This window comes from Hyalella azteca, unplaced genomic scaffold (genome assembly GCF_000764305.2).
Source record: "Hyalella azteca isolate HAZT.00-mixed unplaced genomic scaffold, Hazt_2.0.2 contig3312, whole genome shotgun sequence".
Classification (NCBI taxonomy): Eukaryota; Metazoa; Arthropoda; class Malacostraca; order Amphipoda; family Hyalellidae; genus Hyalella; species Hyalella azteca.
This window is the reverse complement of record NW_025933564.1, coordinates 267,211-279,630: the sequence shown is the minus strand read 5'-3', so window position 1 is coordinate 279,630 and position 12,420 is coordinate 267,211. Positions and strand designations below refer to the sequence as shown.

Here is a 12,420-nt window from a genome sequence, read left to right as displayed (position 1 = left end):
GATGGAGCTGATATTATTGATGTTGCTGACGGTGCTGATGTTGTTGTTGGCCTGATGTTGTTGATGTTATCCATTGACAAAGTATCACCTCATCTAGAGGGATGATTCACAGCTCATGCGTGAGGCTCAGAACACGTGAAGACATTTTATGATTGTTGTTTACTCAGTAAAGATATACTTGGGAAGAGCCTTTTCATCTCGGAAATACGGTAAGATATGGCTGAGTAATATATTAATGAATAGAAACAACGGAAATGTTTTACTTTAAAATAAATAACGGCAAGAAGAAATAGAATTTCCTGAAGGCACGAATGTGGCGGCCTCCTGCCGCGACGCCTGGCCCCCTGACGACGGTTAAGCGAACCACCCGCAGGGGGGAGGGGCGCGCTGCCCCCTCTTTATTAGGCGCAACCAAACGCAGCAAGTTCTACCTTCTGGCGGCAAGTTCTTCCCTCCGGCGGCAAGTTCTTCCCTCCGGCGGCAAGTTCTTCCCTCCGGCGGCAAGTTCTTCCCTCCGGCGGCAAGTTCTTCCCTCCGGCGGCAAGTTCTTCCCTCCGGCGGCAAGTTCTTCCCTCCGGCGGCAAGTTCTTCCCTCCGGCGGCAAGTTCTTCCCTCCGGCGGCAAGTTCTTCCCTCCGGCGGCAAGTTCTTCCCTCCGGCGGCAAGTTCTTCCCTCCGGCGGCAAGTTCTTCCCTCCGGCGGCAAGTTCTTCCCNAATTTTTAAGCAAGAAAAATACGCAATTAATTTTTAAGCAAGAAAAATACGCAATTAATTTTTAAGCAAGAAAAATACGCAATTAATTTTTAAGCAAAAAAATACGCATTTAATTTGTAAGCAAGAAAAATACGCAATTAATTTGTAAGCAAAAAATACGCAATTAATTTGTAAGCAAAAAAATACGCAATTAATTTGTGAGCAATATACAGAAGCACCCTCATCCCGTGTTGTACGTGACATGCGAGCTGAGACTATACAAGATGCACGCAATATACGCTGTGTGGAAGACTCGCTCACAACAAACCTGGCACGCTCTCACACAACGCTGTGTTGTTGCACAGAGTCAAGCGTAAAGGAAGCATTCGCTCTCATACAAGATGTGTACTTCATACAGGGATAGGTGCTGCATGTTCAGACATATTGATGGCGGTTAAATATGATGGTTTATGATATGACGAGGAAATTTTCACGGTATTTAGGCTTTTAGCCCATGAAATGTTGAATTCAAGACGAATCTTTCGAAAAATTGATCATGTTTAGGCAAAAATCTGTTGATAAATGAGGTTGTGTGTTGAATCTGGCTGGTGAGCGCCCGAGGCTCCGCTGAATAACAATTCATAGAGTTGAATTCAACTTTGATGAATGAGCATTTATGTAGTTAAATTTAATTAGTAAACATTGTTACCCCTTACCCTCGTGATGACCCTCACAACATGATAACCACACAACATGTTGACCTCACAACATGATGACCTCACAACATGATGACCCTCACAACATGATGACCTTACAACATGATGCCCCTCACAACATGATGACCTCACAGCATGATGACCTCACAACATGATGACCTCACAACATGATGACCTCACAACATGATGACCTCACTATGATCACCCTCACAACATGGCGCCCTCACGAGCACACACACTCATATAAATAAATGTGCTATATTGTCCCAATATAACACAATTTTGTACATATTTTTCGGATATATTTTTGTCCAAATATAACACAATTTCCTACCAATAAGCAGTGAGCGTAAGTAGCACTGATATACCTTTTTTGACTGGTAAAAATAGGTCACAATGACCTTCAATAGGGCAAAACTTGCATAGTTATTAGGTCAAAGTCCCACTAATTTCTCTGTGAGCTTGTCTTTTGACTGTAAATAAAATCTAATTCTAATGAAGTCTAATAATTCACTTGGGTCCATCGCTTGTGAATGTGAATTAGCTGAATTAGAGGAAGAGGAAGCCTCTGAGGCATGGCATTGATCCAAAAATATTAAGGTAGGCTGTTAATTAATGTTAATTAAGCAATTTTGGAGTATAACAAAGAATATAGGACAAACAATAGTTTAGTCCTCATTGATGAACTTAAACTTGTCCCACATTATGAGATAAATGATAGATTTGATTACCTGTGTCCTTGTTCACTGCTTCACTGCGCAATTTTTCGTGCAATGAATGTCACCATCGACTCATTGCAATGCTGGACGTGCAGCATGTACGAGCGTGACGTTTACTCGAGTCTTCCGCTATCACATACACTCAATATTTCCTGCAAGATTTTTACGAGAGTTCGATAATAAAGATGGAGGCCCTAAAACCTGCTATGAATTTCTCACCTGTTTTTCTTAGCTCGCTTTTAATGACGTACAAAAGAAAAGCTTCGTGAGAGCGGGGCTTCCTCGTGCTAGCTTCCGGCGACACGCGCGCCGTGCCAAGAGCAAGCGCTTGGTTTAATGTACCTTATACTTAATATATGTAGTCTATGTTATTAATGTATCATATACTTATTATGTAGTTTATGTTATTAATGTATCATATACTTATTATGGAGTTTATGTTATTAATGTACCTTATACTTATTGTGTAGTTTATGTTAATAATGTATCATATTATTCATATATTTATTATGTAGTTTATGTTAACAATTTAACAATTAGATATCAGTTCGCAGAACGAGAGCGATCACAGAATTTGGCAGCAATTGAATTCGTAAAAGAGAGAGCGAATAATTCTATGATTTAAAATCCAGTAAGGCAACAGTAAAAAAAAAATACCATGTGGGCTCCGTCCCTATAGGCTCCACAAGGTCATTTTCTCTGGGGCCAAAGTAGAGCACCCTACTGCGAATCAAGGCCGTTGGCCTTCAATTGACCGCCCATAAGCCGCCTATGATTCTCATCTAAGCACCGAGGCGATGGGCGCTGTGAGACAAAACAAGCGGTATGTCTCAGTGGATGTTTGAGTACAATTTGCAGTTATTGTGTTTTCCATCAAGATAGCATATGTAAAATAATTCGTCGAACACAAGTAACCGTGATTACGCTTAAGATGAACTAATTATCTATTGGATTCATCACGATCAAAAGGTCAAATGGCAAATTCTAACTTCCAATAGAAATGCATTTCTTAAATTAAGATGAGCAGAAGTTGAACATTCGCGCTTCGCATCAAAAGTTTCACATTTTGTTGAGGTTGCGCTGTGTGCTGCGAGTCTCGGTCCATAGTGAGGTAAAGGCGACGAGGAAATGATTTGCTGTTCCTGAACAGCTTTAATTGATCAGTGAACACTGTTAGAGTGTTAACAGTGAACATTGTTAGAGTGTTGACAGTGAACACTGTTAGAGTGTTGACAGTGAACACTGTTAGAGTGTTAAAAAGTGAACACTGTTAGAGTGTTAACAGTGAACACTGTTATATAGAGTGTTAACAATGTAAATGGCTGGTGTAACGTTAACAGTGCACCTTTTTAACGTATCAGCGAATTGCATCATTATTGTATATGAAAAAGTCGTTAACGTATCAGCAAATATTAGCAAACTATAAGTTCACGTTATCAATGTACCAACCAGCGAAAAATATCAATACACGTTATAAAGGTATCAGGGAGCATTATTAATATCAATATATACTTTGTTTACCTGATATCTTTACCTTGCAAAGTTATCAGGGAGCATTAATTATTAATGTATCAATATATCCGTTGTTCTCCTGATACCTTTTTCTCTGATCTTAATTTAATTGAGCTAATTGTTTGAACTTGTGTTGTAGGTTTTAGAACTGACGATGGAGCTGGACTCCGAAAAGATTCCTCTAATAAAAAAATTAAAGAATTTTTCTACGATTTTAAATTCTTTATATTTAAACGAAACTGAAATAAAGCTGAAAAAATCGACTAGACCCAGGTGCTGATCTTGGCTACGTGCGTCAACGTTCATTTTGGTGATCAGCAGGAGCGAACCCTGCAGCTGTCCACACACTGTGGTGCTTACCCGCTCACACTGAGCAGTTTATCTGCTTATACTGTGGACTTCACACACTGAGCAGTTTATCTGTTTATACTGTGGACTTCACACACTGCGGCGCTTACCTGCGGACACTGTGCAGTTTACCCTCTTACACTGAGCGTGTGCAGTTCCTACATTTTGGTCGCTTACTAAGTAGAGTTTACCTTTTTACAGTGTGCAGTTCATATATACACTGTGGCGCTAACCCGCCTACACTGAGGAAGCTATGAATTTACACACGATGTGAAAAATTCTGAAGGTTTCATCCCGCGGCGGTCGGTGGTGAATGAAAAATTTGTGTTGCCAACATTTTACGATAATGTGCTGGCTTCCTATTCAGGATAATTATTACAAACGGATAGAAATTGCAAACGAAAATATTTTACACATGCAGGAGTTAGGACATCGGCAAAGAAGAGAAAAGTACGTGGATTCAAACAGTGTTGGCAACCAGCCAGCGTCTGGCCATCATGGTGATGGGGCGGATTGTGAAAAAAGTTAGGACTGGAGGGAGTCAATGCAAAAGAAAGTGTTAGCCGACACACTGCCCCGGCCCTTGTGTTGTACCCCGTAGAGACGAGGTAAAAAGTAATCAACCATGTGAAGTATTACAAACAAACTTGACTCAACAAACAAACGAGTAGATTATCGTATGAGGAGAGCCATAAAGCGCCGCCCAAATGCCATAATAAATCATGCGTCGCCGCCTTCAGACACAGCAAAACAAAGGCAAAAAGATAGCGTCACAAGAAACATGTTGCGGCACCAAGCAAGCGCCTAACCACAACAAAGACCTCAACACATTCTGCAGCGACGATTACAGCTTCATGGCTGCCACTATATAATACCTCGTTCAACAGAATCACCATTGAAATTAAATCTTTACATGATATTGAATGATCAAATTTATTGATTTTGGTTGGCTTAACATGAATTTCGTATATAAACGTTGATGGAATGATGAATCTGGATAATTATTTAACCATTTTCAGAATATACACTATTACATTTGACTGAAGAACTATCTCAAAATATATACGAGTATATAATAATTTCATGCGACAAAATTCTGCTCTGATATACGAAGGAAAACTAGTTCGAAATTCAAACTCCAGATCTTCGAAAGATATTATTACGCGGCATAAAATTTGGGTTAGATAAACTCAGCTATGGAAATAATAATTTTGGGGAAATTAGGAGCTAGCCATAAAGCGAACAGCGCTATACCGCAGAAGCCATGGGACTGAATTAAAATGTCTGCATGCAATTTTCCAAGTAAGTCATACAAGTAAGCATGCTTTTTCAATTGAATTTTGTACGCAAGAATATCCTTTATATCATTGCGTAAATCACTATTAACAGTATCACCATTTCTAAAAATACAATTTATGAATAACAGACATAAACGCAGGTCATGACATTGAAATGACCATCTATTAACTGAGTCTTATTTTAGCTAAGTCACGCATTATATCGTCCATATGATTAATCGAATGGCAGTCTGACTGTCACAAATGCAGAACATGTTTTGCTTCAATCCTAGAAGTCAGTAATAGAATATTTCAGTCAGCGCTCTAAATTATTTCTTCTGATCATGTGTGGTTTCGTTTTCTTTTGTACTAAATAAAAAATTGTACGGATACTAGGGGGGACGTGAAAATAAAATTATGTTTGAGGTAATTGAATTTAATTACTTGGAATAATCTATTATAATAAAATTAATTAGTATGAGTGTGTTAACACTTTATATAAGTATAAGCACTAAATACGAATATCTATGAACAAGGAAGTCGTGTCTAACGCTATTCCGATTTTCTGACTCACAGATTCTGAACTAAATGAAAAGAGCCAAACACGGTGAACTGTAACGCAGTCAGAGACTGCAACGCTAGCGGCGTCACAAAGAACAACCAAGAACAAAGATCTACGAAGACGTGGTCGTGATCTAAAACAANGATCCTAGTGTGCGTAAGCTCACCAGTGATTGCTAGTTGTGAAAAGATTATATTATTAATAATAAATTACAATGCCGTTAAGGAAATGAAGCAACGGAATACAATTGAGACGACGGACCATCGCGTCATTGAATTTTCCTTCCTCGATGAACTTCTTACCAGTCGTTAATCAGGCAAGTTCATACTAGTGTTCCTCATATTTATGGAACATCAAACATTGCATCATGATGATAGCTAGATGCAATTTTCACATTTTCAATAAAAATAATCATGGTATTTAGTGACAGAGAAAAATAGTATACCATCGCCGACGAAAGTCAATCCTCGAATAAAAAAGGGCGCGGCAAATATTTTCATCGCTTTAGTATAAGTCACTTTGTCCTTTTAGGAACCAAAATATGCTTTGGTAATTTGTTAGGTATCGTTCGCTGCGTTTAAAGACAAAATATTGACAAATCAAAAGCTTTACAAACAAAAATCATACGAAACCTTTTGATGTTCATATAACTGAGATGCGACACATGCATATGGCCGTTCGCAGCCATCGAGCACCGACTCAACCCCCACGGCTTGCAGCGACCGGGAGCGAGGAACTTTATGTTGCTCTCAATCTGCTGGCCGTGTAGAACAAACTTCTCGACATTTATTTAAGCAAAAATCTAACTGTTGCATCAATGGACAAAGGTCTATTGAGATTAAAGTGGTAAAAACATTACGGCTGAGGCATCACATCAGCCGGATTAGTTCAAATTACCGTAAACAACTTTAAAAGTCAATTAGTCAAATGGCAGGTTAAGGTTTATTCGGTGTTGTAAAGTCAGTTTTATTCTAGGAACTATTTATCGCGAAATTCCTTACTTCGCATCTTGTCATTACTCTCTTACCAGAATTCAGGAATGTCAGCCATCCATTTCTGTTTTCCCAGTTTTTACTGCCAATCACTAACTTTTTGAGCTTTTCCATGTCATTGTTGCTTGAAACGAATCGGCTGCAACATAGGAAAACTAGTTATAGTAGTTAGAGGACCTGTGATCGAAGAGATAAGCTGAACATTATCATTTTGTATGCTGAACATTATCATGTATAATGGACCATCTTTTATCAGAGAACTCATATGTTGCCAAATGCCTATTCAGTCAACTAATGTGTTGCAAAATGCCTATTCAGTCAATAAATACTTATATTATCAGTCTGCTTATATCGCAAGGAAGTTCACAAGGAATTTAAAAGCAAAGAAAACAACTAGCAAATTCACCAAATCGATATTGAAAACGTTTCAGAGTCCAGCTCCATCATCAGTTCGGAAACTGACTTTTTTTTAGTTTTTCGAACTGATGATGGAGCTGGACTCCAAAACGTTTTCAATATCGATATGGTGAATTTGCTTGGTGTTTTCTTTGCTTTTAAATTCCACCTATTCAGTCACATAATGTGTTGCCAAATGCCTATTCAGTCAACTGATATGTTACAAACTGCCTATTCAGTCAACTAATGTGATGGTAAATGCCTATTCAGTCAACTAGCATTTTCCTCCACTATTGACCAAAAATGATACGATGTTTGAAAACAGGAATATTTTAAAGGCATTTTCAGCTTTTTAAAACAAACTCAAAATAAAACATCGTCAGTATTAATGAAACTATATGAATAAGAAATATTCAAGTATTATACTTAAAATTAATACCAAGTGTTCTTTAGTTCAGAATTTCGTTCTTGTTAAAAGAGTACCCTAACTCTAATGATATTTTAATCCATTACAATAGTGACACGAAAGCTGATAACTCAACAAACTAAACGAAGCTATAACAGAGGCGACTGATTCGGCTCCTGTATAACCATGCATCGGACCTCACAGTCAATTAATATGGATCCTCAACATATAGCAATATTATCAATAAATAGTAATATTTTTATAATTTAACAAAATTGTCAACCATTAAAAACATTCTCAATTTTTAAACATAGAGTATTCACTTAAAATCGGCATTATTTTCTCTAAAAAAATGTGAGCTAAAATAATGTTGGTTTTGGCTATTTTGCCTGTTAAAATTAAGTGTATTATTGTAAATATTTGACAATATTATATGAGATCTGCTCCGGCTAAATTACAGAACTTCTGGCAAAGTTCGGGCTCAACACCACCAAAAATTTATGGTCGTATCATCCGCGGCCGAGCGTCACCGGTTCCGTGAGTGCACTGTGCACTGAGAGAAATGAAGGAGGATTTGTCTAAAGAACAATGCGCCTTTTTCTTTGTGTTGGTCATTCTGACCCAGTTTTGCTCGAAAAAAAGCGTATCAATGCTACGTCATCACTGTGCTGTAGCTGTTGTTAAGAAAGTGCGTCACTATTTAGACATCATTGACCCATGAATGTTTTTGAGTGTGGTGGTGTTCACAGGCCACCGCACAACCGCGAGCGTTTGTCTCTCTCCGCCTCGAGCGCACCGTGACTCAGCAGAAATAAAAAACTTTCTCACAACCTAATTCAAGGAAAATGTGTATGTATTGTTACCAGTATTAAAGTGTATTGTGTTCAAAATTAATTGAAATAATTGAAAGTTTCGGTGGTTCCCGAATTTGTTTGAAGACTGTACAATCGGAATTGTTAATAGAACTCCTGTCAATAAAATATAAAAATATAGCAATGAAACTTGGCGGCAAGATAGTAGGATTAAGAGTTAAACTCAATGACTGATCACGTCTGTTTCAGTTGACCGTGTTTTAATAGGAGGATTTAGTTCTAAACTAAAATGTAGATTGGATGATGTAATTAGGATATTTCAATAATTTTTTTAATCCAAACTTTCACATTTACTGCTAACTTAGGAAACTTAATACCAACAAGTTCCATACCTATTCGCACTAAGTCCACCAATACCGCATCTCACAGTCAAACAAATGGATGTTGTGAACCTATCAACGTTATTTTAATAAAACTTCACATTTACAGCTGCGCTTGCGACCACCGTTACAATATTTCAGTATGTGGCAAGAAGAAAGCATGAGTTGGTGGTCAGAACAACTGATTAGAGACTTGGATCTTATTTATAACGTGAGTTATAGTTTTAAGATATAGTGAAGAAGCCTGGACGCGGCCTTTCATTATTTTCGAAAAATTTACACGGACAAAAAAGTCTCAGTTTTACACATGAGTACCAAGTTTCAAAGTGATCCGTCCGTAAATAAAAGTTTTTCTGGGACCCTGCAGACGCTGCCTTTAAGGAGGCTGTAATAGAAACAATTGTGTTGATTATTACAATTGGGCTGCTGAGGCAAGACGTCGTGTCACTCTCTCCTCGTCGCATGTTATGACGAGGGCTGACATGACATGAGCGACCACCCACTACACCAAATACTATCGTGTTGGCCAGATGCCATGCGAGTCTAACGTGTGTAATGTGTAGGATACAATTATTTAGCGCAATGAACAATTTCTAGTGATAATTTGATCGGTTATCACCAGCGTTAAAATACTTTTATAAGAAATTTGAGATTTTCATTAATTAGAGAGCGATTTTTATACAGAATTTCTGCATAGTTTTGCACCAAGAATTTTATTTAAAAATGATGGTGCAGTCGGCGATGAACTGAAATTTAATTGAGCGTTTGGTACAAAAGGATCGCTCCGGCTGGCTTGGTGACTCGGGAGACATCAATTCTTGTATCAGGCTTACCTCAATTTACCTATTGAAACTTCAACCTCCACCCAAAAACCAAAACATTTAAACACACTAAAATACATCTTGTTCTTACACTTAGAAGTCTTGCAATAACAACAATAGTCCCCCTCAAAATATCTAAACATCTTGAATCCCCCACATTTATTACAGTGTCAAGTCGTGTATCAAAGGACGCGTTTCTCTTACTCTAGGATGAAAGCCTCCTGTAGCCAAGCTGCTCTAATACGGAAGTCCTGCCAACGCGCTGTCATCCTCTCAGGCAATTATTTTATATAACGATTAAATTGGTTATTCAGATTCTTTATTCACATAGGCAGGCATGAAAAAAAAAAACAGAATCAGAATTGCATCTAACAATACAGCGCTTCTACAATGACGCGATCAGAGAATTCTTATTGAACTCAAAAAACAGGTAAGAGCTTCCCATTGAACCTGCGAGTGTTTCTGACCTCTCGGGTACTGGGCCAAAAAAACCCGTCGAGTGAGCGCATCCAAGCGTTCGCGTCCATTCAGCATCCAGTGATATTTGTGCAGAGTTTTTATTTTTGTCTGCTTTGCAAGCACAGATGGAAACAAGCGACCAATTGAACAACAATTATGGGGGATTTATACGACGGTGACACTTATAAAAATACGCAAGCGACTCCTAACAAAAGGATGCTATAGAATACATCACAGCCGGCAACCCAGTGACAGGTGCAGGGGCGGAATGTGAGTTGTGCAACTACCTCCGCATTGTAGGAACCATTCACTATACACGCGGGAATATTCATCCATTCACCATACACGCGGGAATATTCATCCATTCACCATACACGCGGGAATACACGTCAAACTCGGTGCCCGCCGCGGCACTGAGCAACATAATTCAAGTAAGTTAAATCACAAATCACTATTTACTGTTACAATTTAATAGAATTCTGTTGGCCTACGTGTTGGGGGGAAGGGAAGGGAAGGGAAGAGAAGTTTTCTTAAATTCTAAAATTAGAGCAATGCAGATAAAATATGGTTGGTAAATGAATTGGGAATCAGAGAAAAACGTTTACACTATATGTTCGCCATTAGAATCAGTGGCAAACTGAAGATGTAAAGAATAGGACCTACCCGTCACGAATCACATCCCGCGGAACTGAAGTGATTTCAAAATTCAAAATTTTCCTGCATTAAATAACTCGAAAATTGCTACTCGAATATTTATAACGTTAGCTTAGGTTTAAACAATAGTTCATGTAATGAGATTAAATGAATAGTTTAAGAGTTTATCTTCCACATGAAAAATGAACAAAGTATTAAATGTCAAGTAAATTAAAGATTAATATTGATTACACATTAGTTTTCACATTGCAATCCTTTAGAGTCAACGACTGTTCTCCCAACTTTTATTTAATGAAACAGTGAACACCTTATAATAAAGCAAAGATGATTTTGCGTGGCAGGAAACCGTCGGCCTCGCGGACGCCTTCATTCCGTACGAGGTAGCGAGCATATTTAATTATGGTCTGCATCCTGGACTGCGTACGTCGCAAACAAAGGCTAAACACAAAGACGTCAAACGCTAAAAAGTTTTAAAGTAAGGAAACTGCAGAGAAGTATCTTACAACAAATTAAACATAGAAATAAATCAAAAGGCCAGATGCAGGGAATAATATGATAATATTGACATACCTGTTATGCAAGGAAGCTAAAGCTCGGATCATGCGAGTTCATAACTGCGAATTCATACCTGGGAAGTAGGGGGAGTTCATACCTGGGAAGTAGGGTGAGGTCATACCTGGGAAGTATATCTTCATCTCTCGGTTGTACGCAGACTCGGGCCGGTGGCCGGCGAAGCACTGAAGCATCGTGTTCGTATAATATTTCAACGACGACCATAAAATTTATCGATCATTGTTCACGTTTGCTGATTTAACACTCACGATCAGAACTTGTTCCATGGTACGGATCAAGTTACACACAACAAAGCAACGAAACACAAGTAAATAACGTAGAGTTTCACATTGAAATATTAAACATATTAGTTGAAACAACATCCATTTCATGCAAGAAAAAATTAACTCACATCTGCAGTGTCACATTTCGCAACAGCAACTAACATCAAAAACAAACAATTCACTGGAAATAAAAACGTATCGTAATTAATTCACAATAAACCAATTGAAACAACTACCTTTACTAAATTTAATCTAAAAAATAAGGAAAAAACAGAAAATTGGAAGCACCTTGCAATAATTTCGTAGACATTTGCAACTCAACCCAATTGCTAACAAAATTTATAGAGTGGCGTAATTTTAAAGCAGTTATCAGTTACGTTAGCTATCACTGTAAGGACTCGTTACCTAGCCGGAAAAGTATACATAATTAAAGCGGCAATCATCAAAACATCACCGCAAATAAACAGTCATCTGCCAATCATAGTCCAAGTTTAAAAAATACCGACGAATTTGTGAGGCGTTGTTTGGATTTAAAATCAATGTTTGCCTAAGGAACATCAAATAAGTTTAAGATTCCTGCCTAAGACTACTTAATCAAATCCCTACGATGGATATGACCAAAGTTATTTTGTGTTACAGTCAGCCTTATTTGAACACGTATAAGCCCTGCGATGGTAGTAACTTGAGTTATTTTGTGTAACAGTCGGCCATATTTGAAGACGTAAGCCTTACGCTGGTTGTAACATGAGTTATTTTATGTTATAGTCAGCCTTATTTGAACACGTAAGCCTTACGATGGTCGTAACCTGCGTCTCTTATGTTATAGTTAGCCTTATT

General features: G+C 38.1%; 1 protein-coding gene across 1 annotated transcript in view; it reads right to left on the bottom strand.

Moving 5' to 3' along the window:
• LOC108668766 (SLIT-ROBO Rho GTPase-activating protein 1) overlaps positions 1-11,702 on the bottom strand; it is a 50,590-nt gene extending 38,888 nt beyond the window's left edge. The window contains exon 1 of the mRNA XM_047879547.1: positions 11,424-11,702. Coding sequence (XP_047735503.1) covers positions 11,424-11,493 — 70 coding nt within the window. The 5' untranslated portion in view covers positions 11,494-11,702. The remainder of the gene's footprint in view (positions 1-11,423) is intronic.
• Positions 11,703-12,420: the final 718 nt, after the last annotated feature.